Consider the following 15,067-nt stretch of genomic DNA (forward strand, 5'->3'; position numbering starts at 1 on the left):
GGAAATCCCTGCAGACTCTGGCCTTCGTTGCCTTTTCTGAGCGCCCGTAGCATGCTTCCTCTGTTACCTTTCATTGGCTTGATCCCCTGCATTGGATAACTTTGGTGGCTTATTTTAAAACCACTGTTTGAACTCTCTCTACGTGCTAGGCAAAGAATACACAAATGAACATTAGCATTTCAGTGGGGTACCTTTACCGTTTCTGTTTTATAGAAACTGACTTGATAAGACAGGCTCAGTGACTTGGCTGATGTCACGTAGATTAATTAACAAGGAACGCACCAGGACCGGGACACAAGTCGTTCCCAAGACAAGCAATAGTCCTTGTCCTTCCTACTCATAAAAGGGTTAACCTAGCATTTCCTTGCCGCGGTCAGGGTCAGTTCACTCCACTCCCTTCCCCGTGAATCAAAAGCGGCCGCGGCTAGGGAAGCTTGTCCTGTGAGGGATTCCGTAGAGGCGCTCCTCCACTGCTTGAGTCCCGGGCGAACATGGCGGCCTCCGAGTCAGGGCCGGCTTTGAGTCCAAGCGCTGCAGAGGGTGAGGAGGAGACGATTCTCTATGACTTGTTGGTCAACACCGAGTGGCCACCGGAGACTGAAGTACAGGTGAACCAGGCCCGTCTACAGCAGCAGCCAACTTGACGCGGGCGCTTCGTGGGCAGAGCCACGTAGCAGGAGCCACGTAGGGGAGTGAAGCCGGGTGGGCGGGGGGCCTGATGGCTTGTGTGGTCGCCCTGGCAACGGCACCTTGGGCTACCGGGGGTCTGGGGCTCCTAAGGCGGGGTGGGGTCGTGGTCCCTGAGATTCCTCCTGGGCTCAGAATTCGGTTTTTGGGGGCTGGAACTTCGTGTTCTGCGGAGCGTAGGATCCCACTCTGGTTGTTAGTTTCTCTCTGTTTTCGGAGGGGTGCAGATTGTTAGTTTCACTCTCTGTATTCGGAGGGGAAGGCACAGCGCTGGACTAAAGGGTCCTTTCTCCTACCTGGACTCTCGGTGGTCCCTTCTCGCAGTCTGGCTAGGGCTAGTACGGGCGGACGCTTAACGGTGTGAGAATTTTCCAGGACCTTACAGTCTTCAGCATCTGGCAGGCTGCTGCAGAGTGCGGAATCTGAGCCTTTACAGCTACCTGGGGCTGGATCGCGCCAGTTCTTGTGTGTAACAATAAAAGAGCATTTAATAAGGGTGTGCGTGTCCGTTCGTCCGTCTCGGTGTCCCAGATGCTGTGCTAGGTGCTGAGGATACAGAGATAAATATGCTTTCGTGGAGCTTCTCCTCTAGAGGGGAGGCAATCCTGTAAACGTTATTCATAATCTCGCGTTTTATGCGCTATAGTTAGCGATGTGAGCAAAATGCCACGGAAGTGAAGGGTAAAGAACTGCTGACTGGGATTGGGATCTCCGCTAGAGAAGGATTATAGAGGTTGATAATTTATAGACTGGATCTTGGGATTATCAGTTATTTGGTAGTGAGGGCCTCCCGGGTCTGTGGTGAAGAGTAGGAACCACGGATCCATGTTTATTTAATAGATATTTATTGAGTGCTTAACAAATGCCAGTTACTGTTTTGGACCCAGAGGAAGCAGCCAGATCGAAAAGAACCTTTATTAAAGATTATGTAGTCCAGCCCATATGAGTTATCTTACATTTTTTTATGAGTGTTTCTTTGCTGGAGAAACGACTCATTTTTCAGCCTAAAGTTTGTATTTTTTTCCCCTATAGCCTCCTTCCCACTGCAGTTTGTGCTTATTTTGAATAATGTATTTTGTAGAACGGGTAGAGATCTGCATGTTTTGCCGTTTAATTTCAAGTGCTTAATTTGTCTTAATGTGAATATTTTTTGGGTTATGCAGCTAGGAAGCTGTTGCTGCGGCAGCTGGTTAGATAAGTTTCCACTCCTTAACACTCATTGGTTAATTGCAGTAATGTTTCAGAATGCTTAGCATAAATTGATTCCAAAAAAGTAACCACAGAATTAACTTACTTTGAAACCCTTAGCACTTTGTTTTGTGTTTATGTGTTGGGGGTGGGGGAATTCTATTGATTTCTGCATTCTATCGATTTCTGCATTCTATTGATTTCAGCTGTTGAACTATAAGCTCTCGGAGGGCAGCTACATCTGATTCATCTTTATATCTCTCCCCAGGGCCAAATTGTGCCTTGCATGAATCCCACCATCAATTCTTGTTTGTTGAGTGAAATAACTTTTCTGTTTTTTAAAAAATCTGTCTACACTTACTGTGTGTCCATTGTGCTTTTCTTGACAGCACTGTAGTGCACCTTATGCAGTGCCTAGTGTCATGAACCTACCCACAGTGTGTTCAGTCTATACTTATGGAATGGAATTATTTAATATAGCAATTACATATCGCTGTATGTTTTGTTAGTAGCATTGTCTGGATGGATATACAACAGATAGTCAATGAATTTGCCTTGGAGATATGACCACTTTTCCTGTGAGCAAAACTTACAGCTTCAATAGAGTGTGCTGAATTGGCAACCAGTGTGGTCTTTGGCCTTGACTTCTCTTGTCTTTGGATTGGTATTTGATTTGGAAACAGTTTCTAGCTTCAATCTTTGTTCTTACCTGCAAGGTTAGTCCTGACATGTGCCTGTAGCTCTGCTATGCTCCCTTTACTCCTATTGTCCCCCATCCTGAGTCTACCTTTTTCTTTTTTTTTGAGACAGGGTCTCACTCTGTCACCCAGGCTGGAGTGCAGTGGCATGATCAGGGCTCACTGTAGCTTCAACCTCCCAGGTCACCTCAGCTTCCCAAGTAGCTGGGACTATAGGCACGCACCGTCTTGCCTGGCTAATTTTTGTATTTTTTGTAGAGACGAGGTTTTGCCATGTTGCTCAAGCTGGTCTGGAGTTCCTGGGCTCAAGCAGTTGGCCCACTTTGGCGTCCCAAAGTGCTGGGATTACAAGCGTGAGCCACTGCACCTGCACATTCAGTCTTTAAGTAGTTTTAAGACACTGCTTCCCTGTGCCCAAAACTCTGGATATTAGTAAATAAAAATAAGTTTACATTGTATAAGCAATACTAGTCTAATACTAGAGGATTCAAATGTAAGGGCTTTGTTTTAAATTCCAGCCTAGAGGCAACCGAAAGCATGGTGCATCCTTTATCATCACGAAAGCAATTCGAGGTAAATATAGCTTATTTCTCTACAGTAATGATATGGTTAACAGTTAAAATGTGTTCTTTAGACTTCTGGTGTGGAGACTAATAAAAGTGACGTGTTATCTGAGTTTAATTATATATATATATAGACACATGTATGTATATGTATACATTTGTATATTTACACATGCACATTTTTAATGCAGTTTAAAGTATATAGCCTTGGTTTAACCATTATGGGTGTATTCTAGAACAGGTGTCCCCAGTTCCTGGGCCGTGGACTGGTACCAGTCTGTGGTCTGTTAGGAACCAGGCTGCACAGCAGGAGGTGAGCGATAGGTGAGTGAGCATTACCACCTGAGCTCCACTTCCTGTCAGATAAGCGGCAGCATTAGATTATCACGGAAGTGCGAACCCTATTGTGCACTGCACATGTGAGGGATCTAGGGTGCGTGGAAAAATTGTCTTCCACAAAACCAGTCCCTGGTGCCAAAAAGGTTGGGGACCGCTGTTCTAGAAGGAATGAAGGTCAAAGCCAGTATGAGTCTCAGAAAGTCTGTGGATGTTGAAGGTGAAAATGCCCTGAGAGACTATTTTAAGGGGTTTATGTGATGTTTCAGATACATCTGGTCAGAGATACTCAAATTACACATTTGGTAAGCCAGGGTATTCATTTAACTCCTGACAGATTTTACGTATGAACTAACAAGAGTCTGAGAAAGGATTGAGCACTAGGTTTACTGAGCTGGTGCCACGACAGGTTTACCATATTAATTGATAGAGTCCTTTTATCAGACCAGAAAGGGTCGGTGCGGTACTCCTTTACGTTTTTAGATAAGAAAACTTGCCCAAGGTCATTCATTTGGAATTTGACTGCACGTCTTCTGGCTCCAAAGTCCATCCTTTTATACCAGTGAATTTAAGTTCGTTATAAAGAGAAAATTCATTTTCACAGAAGTACTTGAAATTAACTATAATCTTCTGATTATACTTTTATCTTCTGATAAAATTATAGTTAATTATAGTTAATTTTATCTTCTGATACAAGAAACACTAGCATATTCAGTTTTCATAATGACAAATGCTTTAAATTTTAAGAATTTAGAAAATGCGTACAAATAATAAAAATTCATTGTAGAAATACAGACACTATAGATAACTACAAATTAGAAAAAAATTTGTCCTCGTCTTACCACCTAGAGAGAATCTGTTATTCTTTAGATCTTTTTCCATCGATGTATACCTAACTGCATACACAGGTACACACATACGTGTACATTTAAAATAGGATGATAGAAAGCATTGTCTTTTCATAGCATGTTAGAGGTTTTGTTTTCCATGGGCTTTCCCATTTGAGGTATTATTATTTTTAAAATCTTTTCTATGAAGTGTAAAATAGTATCTTGTTTTAATTTTTATACAAATATTTTGTTTTTTAAGGGGTGATTATTATAACTTCTAGTCCATGGTTTCATGAAAGCTTCTTAGATTAAATTTAACATCTCAAACCACTTTTATTTCTTGAACAGTTAGGAAATACCTGAAACTTTTGAATAACACAGAAACTTGGAATTTAATAAATATATGACCCTGTAAATGTTATAATGTATATTAGGTTATATTTAGTCTCTCATTTTAAGAGTTATGTTATTTTCTTTAATGACTCACTCTGTAGTATATTTTAGATTTGTCATCTGTAAATCTAATTTGAAAATGATTCTTGAAGAACAACTGATTTATAATTGGCTTTGCCATTTCTTTTAATTACAGATCGTTTATTATTTTTACGCCAATACATCTGGTACAGGTGAGTTTTGGTTCTTCAGATAAACAGTGTGAACATCAAATATAAACAATATTATTCTATATATGATTTGTTTTCATAAATGAATTCTAGATCATGAGAAAGTTGCTGACATTCAGGCAAACTCAGCATGAGACATTTCAAACATTTAAGTATAATCCGACAAGATATCTCAGTAGACTTAGAGTAGTTTTTGTTCCCTTAGTTGCTATTAAGAATGTCTCATGACAATTTCTGCTTCCTCTGATGACTGTTCTCAGGCTTGTCTTGAATGTCCATATGAAGCATCTGTAGCTTGCATACCTTTTAAAAAACATTTTTGTTCTTGTCACATCATCTCACTTGTGGTTAATATTCAACTGCTGTGTATCAGAGAAGGTTCTTTAGGTTTCAGTTCTTGTATACTTTTTAATTCCTTGAGTGCTAAGTATATTTTCAGGCAGGATGCTAATCTCCAGCTTTAGAAAGAACAAAGAAATAATTATTATGACAAAAAAGTTATAATTCTGCTTTTAGATACATGCGTAGGAATTGTTTTATAGAATTATTTAGATAGATTGCTTTTTCCCTGGGAATATCTTGTCATAAAGTTCCAGAGATAATATAGTTCCATAGAAGAGACCTTTGGCACTTCTCTAGGGCTTGCTCCAATGTCTTTCTGCTTTTACTCTATGTATGTGTGTGTGTGCATACATATGTATATATATGTATATATGTATGCATATTTACAATGTCTATACTTAATTGTATCACTTTTTTGTGGGTGTGGGCTATGATAGGATAGAGCAATGAGTAGGAAGAGAGAGTGGAAGTAGAGGATAGGAGTATGGGAGGTGGGCTGTGTTTTCTGACCTCTCCAGGTGACAACTTGTTAGTCCCGAACACCCTTGGATAAGATGTTAAGCTTGTCTTGTTCAGGTTACTGCTTGATAATTCTTTTTGTTATTTATTGAGAAGGAAGACTCAAAAAGTTAACTCTGATACAAGCCCTATCCTCTGTATGAGAACCTTATGATCAGGCGTCATAAGTAGACAAGGTATCTTTTTGTCTCCCTTCCTCCTGAGAAGCCTTTGTCCTTGAATTGGCTGTGTTGATCATTGTACAGGTTGCAAATGCACCATGAAGTGATTAATCTGTCTCATGATGTGCTACTTTCAAAAAGATTATTGTTCCATTTGTGCTCTTGAGTTTATGGTAATTAAACCCAAAGGTTTTGGGGTCAATATTTGTTTCCAGTAGCTTTTTCTTATTTTTTTAAAAAAGTTCTTTTCTTTTAATTATACTGAGAATTATTGACAATATAATAAACCTGTATCAACTAGCTCTTTTTCTTTTTATGCAAAATGTTACATCTCAAGTCCTTTACCTTTCTCCTTTCCCTTCCCTTCCAGAGGAAATTATCCTCATATAGATAGTATTCACATACATGTTTCATATCTTCATTATATTTTTGTAACTGCCTTTTGATATTATTTTGTGTTTTAAAAAATGAGCATAAATGTGTTACATATATATATATATTTATATATATATATTTTTTTTAAAGAGAGGGTCTTATTGTGTTGGTCAGGCTGTAGTACAGTGGCTCTTCACAGGCAAGATCATGGTACACTGTAGCTTTAAACTCCTGGGCTCAAGCAGTCCTCCTGCCTCAGCCTCCCGTGTAGCTGAGACTATAGGCACATACCATCGCGCCTGGCCACTAACATTTTGAAATCCTATTTTGTCTTTTCTGATTTCCATAATGTATTTTTTTTCTATTTTTCTTTCATGGAATTATGTTCTTTATTCTTCTTTTCCATCTGTTTTCTTGATTTCTTCAGGTATTAGTCCTCTAATTTGCTGTGTCTACTTATCACTTATGGTGGGTAGTTTCGTGTCTTTTGTGAATGGTTTTATTTTGAACTTACGCTTGCAGATTCTTCCATCACGTGAGTAAAGTGAAATTGTAATCTGGTCTTGCATGTAGTACAGACTTGGACTTTCACGTTTTCATGGGAGATTTGATTCCGGTCCTCCACAGAACCGTGGTTCCAGGGAAGAAGAGAGTCTGTAGTCTCCCTGGGCCTATGGTGAAGTGTTTCTGGTTCCTTAAGTGACCTGGTGCAGTCATTGCTTTTGCAGGATTCTCACTTCCAACTCCTGTCCTCTCTTTGGTTCAATGGCTCATTTCCTAGCCTGCGTGCTAAGTCCTGTTTTGAGTCCTTGTCTCTCTCTTTACCCTGTGCCCAATTCTAGCTTTCGGTGACCTTTTCATTTCTAGTACTTGGAAATTTATCTTTCTTTCTTGTGAGTTTAACTCGATGCTAAAATTTGTTTTTGTTACAGTTGAGCCAGAGTTCCTAGGTAGTTAGAGCAGAAAGGGTTGGTGTAAGTGTACTCTGCTCTGTCATTGGTATGCTAGATGTCTGTTTCCTGGGAAGTACATAACTATACCTTTGAACACACCACTGTGTTTTTTGGAAATAGAGAAATATATATGGTCAAATTTCAGCTACCAAATAGTAACTTTTGGTTTTGGATTTGCTAATATTCAAATTTTATATTCTAATGGAAAAAAAATCTCTCTCTGTCTCTCTGTAAGTATATGTGCTCTTTGTCTGCTTATATGTGGTTTTCATGAGTAGATTTTAAGCTAACTAATGTGTTGTAATTTCAGCCCTGCACCTTTTTTGCTCCCTGATGGACTGGTTCGCTTGATTAATAAACAAATAAACTGGCATTTGGTACTAGCAAGGTAAGGAAGTGTAAAATTCATATGTGTTTCTATCTGGATTTGCTTTTACATTTCATTATGGATGTTGATTTTGGAATCCTCATGGCTTTCAGTCTTTTTATTGTATGTAAATCTCTTTGTTGCAAATATTTAGTATTGTTTAAACATGTTAATTCATGCTGTATTAAATCATTTCGTATGCTTTTGTACCTATATCCTCATCTAATTGTAAGGTCAAAAGATGGATAATTAAAGCATGTGAACAAATTTAGAAATGATTTTTAACTTATTAAAGTTAAAAATTAAACTTATTAAATAATTATTAAACTTATTAAATAATTCCATCTGTGTTGAAAACTGCTACAGATATTGATAATAGATTTTCTTCCCCCTCTTTCTTCTCCATAAAAGCAATGGAAAGCTTTTGGCTGCTGTTCAAGATCAGTGTGTGGAAATCAGGTAATTGTTAATATTATTCATATTCAAGATTTCCTTTGAGAAACGTTTATTACTCTGTAAATGGAAACTGAGATTTTTATAGGGGGTATATTTAAAAGGATTTTATTTTTAACTCACTTAATTTTGTGAGTGTCAAACACCAACTTATGCCAGTTGGAAAATTAAGGATGCTTTCTCAGAGTTTATATGCTTATCTTTCTCCTTCCCCAGATCATTCTGTTGCTTCTTAAGAAATTTTACTTTCTCGGTAAACGAGGCCTATCCTCCAGAACTGTGGAAATCACTTTGTTTGACTATTTACTGCTACATCAGCTAAACAGACACTCAGGAAGGTGTAAAAGAGTAGGGATGGTTCAGCACTTTGGGAGGCTGCGGCGGGCGGATCACAAGGTCAAGAGATTGAGATCATCCTGGCCAACATGGTGAAACCCTGACTCTCCTAAAATTACAAAAATTCGCTGGGCATGGTGGCGTGCACCTGTAGTTCCAGCTATTCGGGAGGCTGAGGCAGGAGAATTGCTTGAACCTGGGAGGCAGTGAGCCAAGAACTGGTTGCAGTGAGCAGAGATTGTGCCACTGCACTCCAGTCTGGCGACAGAGCGAGACTCCATCTCAAAAAAAAAAAAAAAAAAAAAAAAAAAAGGGATGGTTTTGCTCTGTTGGTTCAAAACTGTAGATTGAATATGGGTGTTCAAAAGACCAAGGTTACGTATTACTTGAGACCACTTATGCTGTCTGTCCTCTTGAGACATTCAGTGGTATTATATACACATCTAAAGACGTCTCTAAACTGGACTTTTCAGGTGTTTTATTTTTAAACAATGTATCAGTTATGAAAGAAATATCCATAGCAACTAAGAAAAATGAGTTCATTCTTTAGGAAATGTTATTAGGAAAATCATGTGGAAGAGGAATATATTTACTATTCATTAAGTGGAAGTGGACCGTTATAAAGGTCTTCATTATTGTCATCTTCACATGGAGTGGGCTGAGGAGGAGGAGGAAGAAGGGAAGGTGGTCCTGCTGTCTCAGAGTGGTAGAGGTAGAAGAAAATCCACATAGACATGGACCTGCACAGTTGAAACCTGTGTTGTTCAAGGATCAACTGTAGTAATTCCATATTTCCTTGAGTGCACATAGCGAAGTTTAATCTCTTTATACTGGATATTATTTTCCTCCTTTATAAATGAGACCATACCAGTTTTTTTGATATTCATATGTATCTGTAATTATTTCCTGGGGATAACTTTATAGAAATAGAATTGTTAGGTCAAACGCTACCGACATGAAGGTTTTGGATAATTGTTTTTAAATTATTTTCTAGAAGGTTTGCCAGTTTTCATTTTTAAATATTTTATAATAATTATGCTACTTGGTATATATTTCAGGATCACAGATTTAAAACAGGTTATTGATTTAAATATGGTGACGTATTAAGGCTCTTTGATTTCTTAAAATACGACTTTTTTCCCCTAAGTGATCAAACTTTGTAATATGACACAGACCAGTGGTTCTTAATTAGGATTGATGTATCCAGCAAAAAAATATTTTTGCTTGGGCCCCATCCCAGATTTCTTGATTCAGAACCTTTAGGGATGGGGACCAGACATCTCTATTGTATGAAAAGACCATGGTAAATTCACTTAGGCTGTGTCACTATATTCCATGTATATATCTCCATACAAAGTAGCTGTGTATCTGATGCAATAAGAAGGTTGGAAGAAAATATTGTCACTGACAAAAGGGTCATAATTGAGCCACAAAACCATGTCTGAGAGGAGAAATGATTGAGCATTGTATATAGAGACTATCTAGTCCACAGTATCTGGTATTTTATGGTTCTATACAATGTTATGATAAAACTTTTGCCTTGATTTTACGTGTTTTACAGGTCTGCAAAAGATGATTTTACATCCATTATCGGGAAATGTCAAGGTAAGAGTTTCCAAAATATTTAAAGAATGAAAATTTCAAATGTGCAATGGTTTACAATGTTTCTTAAAAGTTAGGATAGATATTAAATGTTTATTAAGGATTATCATGACTATTAAAATAATTAAACAACATAACTGCTTTTTTTTTTTTTTTTTTTTTACTGTCTTAAATATTTTGCTTTAAAATGGTTCATTTTGGTGAGATTTGGAAACTGGGTTCCAAAAAATGTCTAAGCCAGTTTTGGGATGAAGTATTTTTAACTGTCTGTAGCCTTTTATTTTGGATTAAATGCAGAAATAAATAGGTGTAAGTCAAGAGTTAGAAACAGACTAGTAAAAAGTCTAGGATTTGGTCATGTTTAAAATATATTCAGCAAAAATTTACTGACTGTAATTTATGTGTATGTGCTGTTTTGCTGGGTGCTTGAGGTATGATTGTGAGCAAAAAGACCTGGTCTTTTATCTCATGAAGCATATAGATGCTCAAATATATAATTACAAACTTTGACAAATCTAATTAAGGAAAAATTAAATCCCATGAGATTTCTCAACCAGGGGTGGCAGATGAGATGGCTGAGAAAGAAAAATGACTTTTGGAAAGCAACTTTAAGAATGAGTAGTCTGGGCACAGTGGCTCATACCTGTAATCCCAGTACTTTGGGAGGCTGAGGTGGGCGGATCACTTGCGGTCAGGAGTTTGAGACCTGCTTGGCTGACATGGTGAAACCCCGTCTCTATTAAAAATACAAAAATTAGCCAGGCGTGGTGACACATGCCTGTAATTCCAACTACCTGGGAGGCCAAGGCAAGAGAATCGCTTGAACCTGGGAGATGGAGGTGACAGTGAGCCAAGATTGAGCCACTGGACTCCAGCATGGGCAACAGAGTCAGACTCTGCCTCAAAAAAAAAAAAAAAAAAAAAAGAATGACTAGAAGGTAGAAGAAGACAGGGAGTATTTCGGTCTGCAGGAGCAGTGTATGAAAAGGCAGAAGGAGCTGGGCGTGGTGGCTCATGCCTATAATCCCAGCACTTTGGGAGGCCAAGGTGGGTGGATCACAGGGTCAGGAGTTCGAGACCAGCCTGACCAACATGGTGAAACACCGTCTCTACTAAAAATACAAAAATTAGCCAGGCATAATGGTATGTGCCTGTAATCCCAGCTACTCAGGAGGCTGAGGCAGGAGAATCGCTTGAACTTAGGAGGAGGAGGTTGCAGTGAGCCAAGATCACGCTACTGCCCTCCAGCCTGGGCGGCAACAGTGAGACTCCATCTCAAAAAAGAAAGAAAAAAAAGAAAAGGTAGAAGGAACCTTATGGGAGAGAAAGAGAGTGGTTTTAGGAAAATGCATCTATTACCTTTGTTTTATTTACAGGACCTGCAGTTCCATCTGTCTGATCTTGTGTTAGTTTAACAGTGTAATTGTTGTAGGAAGTATAATGATGGTAATCATGGTCATTGTGTTCATTTATATACAAACATTTATAGTGTTCTTACTGTATGCCTGGCACTGTATTTAGGGCTTTATATGATTTTCTTGTGTAATAGAAATAAAGCAGTATAAATATTTTATCTTAAAACAGTATTAGGATAAAATATATATTTGACATCAATAGAGAGCAAGGAGGTGGGAGGCACTGGTAGTTTTCAGAACTATAATATGGTAATACAGAAGATTCCCCCACTCCCTCATGGAAATACTGTTATTTTTAATTTTTTTAATTTTTTTTTATTTTTTGAGATAGGGCCTGGCAACAGGGCCTCACTCTCTTGCCAGGCTGGAGGGCAGTGGTGTGATCATGGTTCACTGCAGCCTGACCTTGTGGGCTGAAGCGATCTTCCTGCCTCAGCCTCCTGAGTAGCTGAGACCGTAGGCACGCACCAGTACACCTGGCTAACTTTTTATTATTTTAAAATGTTTTTGTAGAGACGAGGTTCTTGCCTTGTTGCCCAGGCTAGCCTCAAACTCCTGGGCTCAAGCAGTTCTCCTGCCTCAGCCTCCCAAAGTGCTGGGATTATAGGTGTGAGCCACTGTGCCCAGCCTTTAAGAGAGAGAGAACGGATAATCATTGTAATTGTACTAAGTGCCATGATGGAGAACAATCACTTTCAGCTTAACTTTACCAAGCCCTGGGAGCCTGTTTATTATTTATATAGTAATTTTATTTATTTATTTATCTTTTTGAGACAGGGTCTCAGTCTTTCGCTCAGGCTGGAGTTCAGTGGCATGATCATGGCTCACTGCAGCCTCAACCTCCTGGGCTCAGGTGATCCTCCCATCTAAGTTTCCCAGGTGGCTGGGGCTACAGGTCCATGTCACCATGCCCAGCTAATTTTTTGTATTTTTGATAGATACAGGGGTTTGCCATGTTGCCCAGCCTGGTGCACTCATGGGCTCAAGTGATCCTCCCACCTTGGCCTCCCGAAGTGCTGACATTACAGGCGTGAGCCACTGTGCTCAGCCTTTTTAAATAGCTCTTTTATTCCACTTGTGTACTTTCACCATCACAGCCTTAGTTCAGGCTCTTCACATTTTTTGCTTGGTGTCTTACAACAGTCTGCTGACAAAGTTTTCTTCTGTATGCCCTTTAGTAATCCACACTTCATACTCCTTGACAAATTGATCATTTAAAAAACACTATTCTAGCAGGTAACCATTCACATCTGACTTAACTGCTTTCTAGATTTCTAGAAACCTTGGGCAAGTTACTTTACCTCTCTGAGCCCCAGTTTCATTATCTGTAAAATGGGCATAATTTTATGAAATTGAGTTGTGGGAAAATTAGATGAATTAATGAGTGTAAAACTCTCGCCACAGTGTCTGACACACCATGAGTACTTAGGAGATGTTAAGCTGTTGTTATAATTACTGTTACTATGATTCTGCCTGAAATCTGTTAGTTGTTTGCTATTGACTGGAATACAGTTCAGTTTTTCTAATTTACGAGAAAAGACTTTTCACAATCAGCCTGTCTATCCTGTGAGAATTCCCTGCCATATGTCTTACGTTCTAGCACTAAACAGTGTGCGATTTTCTAACTCCATTGTGTTCTTCATGTCTTCATGCCATCATGTACAGATGGTTCCTTTTCTCGGAAGCTCCTACCTTTATATTGAATTAATTAGTCTCGTATGTTTTAGATCAAGCATCAGCTCTTCTCCCTGTATTTGTTCCCACCATTTGTACATCTTCATGTTTCCCAACTAGTTGCTTGTGCCTATATCACAACACTTACCTAGTCTGCTTTCCTTATTTATTTAATTTGTATATATTTTTTGAGACGAAGTCTTGCTCTGTCGTGCAGGCTGGGGTGCAGTGGTATGATCTCGGCTCACTGTAACCTCTGCCTCCCGGGTTCATATGATTCTCCTGCCTCAGCCTCCTGAAGTTGCTGGGATTACAGGTGCGTGCCATCACACCTGGCAATTTTTTGTATTTTTAGTAGAGATGGGGTTTTACTATGTTGGCCAGGCTGGTCTTGAACTCCTGACCTCAGGTGATCCACCATCCTCGGCCTCCCAAAGTGCTGGGATTACAGGCTTTGAGTCACTGCGCCTTGCCTGATTTCCTTTTGTAATTGTTGATTTACTTGTTGGATTCCCAGTTAGTTTGTAAATTATTTGACAGCAGGGTTCCTATCTTACTCAACATACATTTTTTTTTTTTCGTGCTTAGCATGGTGCCTGACATACTGTAGGCACACAATTTTTGACCCTATCAAGTGGGTAATAGCACTTGGGAACTATTCAAATGGTTTTTATGGATGAACGTATATACCAACAAAGTTTGTTTGCCTGTTTCTTGTTTAACTTTAGAAATTCACAAGAGTGTATATATATATTTATTGTATATAACACTGTCTATATTATGCATATTATAATGATCCATATATAAATTTGTGGATACTTATCATGGCATTAGTATTTTTTATTCCTTATGTATACATGTGTATACATGGCATGAATAGAGCAATAAGGGTGGATAAGAAGACCTGTTTGTCTAACCCTTTTGGGAATAATAGAAGGGGAGGTAGTATTTAAGTGTGAATATCTAAAGCTTGGGGCTCTAGCCCTTTTTGAATATACCTTCTGTAGTTTCCTCACCAGTGCTTATTAGAGTAGACCAGGCCTTGCTTAAATAACGTGTAAAGGTCAAGAGTTCACAGAAGAATAATTTGGTGGGTGTTCAACTGCCTTTTTATCTGGTGCAGCCTTTCACTGGGCTTGGGGGGCCTGGGATAGGTTTCTGAGGAGCATGCTTAGAGTGTTGGAGTGATTCAGATATACAGGGTTCTTTTGAGCTTTGACATTAGACACCTGCTCCTAGCCAGTAAGTAAACCAAGAAATCTACAAATTAACATGAAAATGGGAAGCTTTACCCTTCTGTATTTTATACAAATTATAATATTTGTCAGAGTTTTTAGTGTGTACAGTTAATGTGGCAGCAAGGATAAGAAGATAATGCTTTGAGAGCTAATGTTTTATTTTGATGGCTTCTGAGTGTGTGAATTTATGACCTTAATGCTGCATTAATGGCTTCTTTCCATTTCACATAATGTGAGGTAATGATCATTTGCTTGTTATCTGACTCATCTTTATGGGAATAACTCCCATATGCCAAATGATATCTCATGTGTGTGCCTGGAGAAAAGGAGCCAGATTGTTGTTAATGCATTTTTGAAACTACATATTGCAGAGTCTACAAACTGAAATAGGAGCTATTTGGTTCTACTTTGATATTTTTCAATTATTGTTTTATAAAATACGTGCCATTTGAGAATGTTTTAAATGTGGATTGTAACTTGTTTTGGCTCTGTTAGGCCATAAATAGTAATTCAGTTTTCTCTTTCTACCTGAATAATGACCTGAAAATAGCACATGAAATTAGAGTTTTTAAAAAGAGTTGTACTCTGTTAATCAACAGATTTTTTTCATATTTTTGATTTTGAGATACCATAAATGGGAGTTTCCTAATTGTACACAGCAACTTGCCTACTATAGGTATGGTGAGGTCCCATCAGCCCTCTGTGGC

The 15,067-nt window shown here is 38.7% G+C and overlaps 1 protein-coding gene across 4 annotated transcripts in view; it reads left to right on the top strand.

Annotated features, from left to right (window-relative positions):
* Positions 1-469: 469 nt before the first annotated feature.
* The window catches only part of NBAS (NBAS subunit of NRZ tethering complex), a 390,542-nt gene continuing 375,944 nt past the window's right edge, over positions 470-15,067 (top strand). For 3 of the 4 annotated variants that reach the window (XM_005576512.5, XM_074012306.1, XM_074012307.1), the window contains exons 1-6: positions 470-608; positions 3,092-3,146; positions 4,892-4,928; positions 7,586-7,663; positions 8,054-8,101; positions 9,993-10,036. In XM_005576512.5, the coding sequence (XP_005576569.3) occupies positions 492-608; positions 3,092-3,146; positions 4,892-4,928; positions 7,586-7,663; positions 8,054-8,101; positions 9,993-10,036 (379 nt within the window). In that variant the 5' untranslated portion in view covers positions 470-491. The remainder of the gene's footprint in view (positions 609-3,091; positions 3,147-4,891; positions 4,929-7,585; positions 7,664-8,053; positions 8,102-9,992; positions 10,037-15,067) is intronic. The other variant, XM_074012305.1, reaches the window with a different exon arrangement.

Source organism: Macaca fascicularis, chromosome 13 (genome assembly GCF_037993035.2).
Source record: "Macaca fascicularis isolate 582-1 chromosome 13, T2T-MFA8v1.1".
NCBI classification, from domain to species: Eukaryota; Metazoa; Chordata; class Mammalia; order Primates; family Cercopithecidae; genus Macaca; species Macaca fascicularis.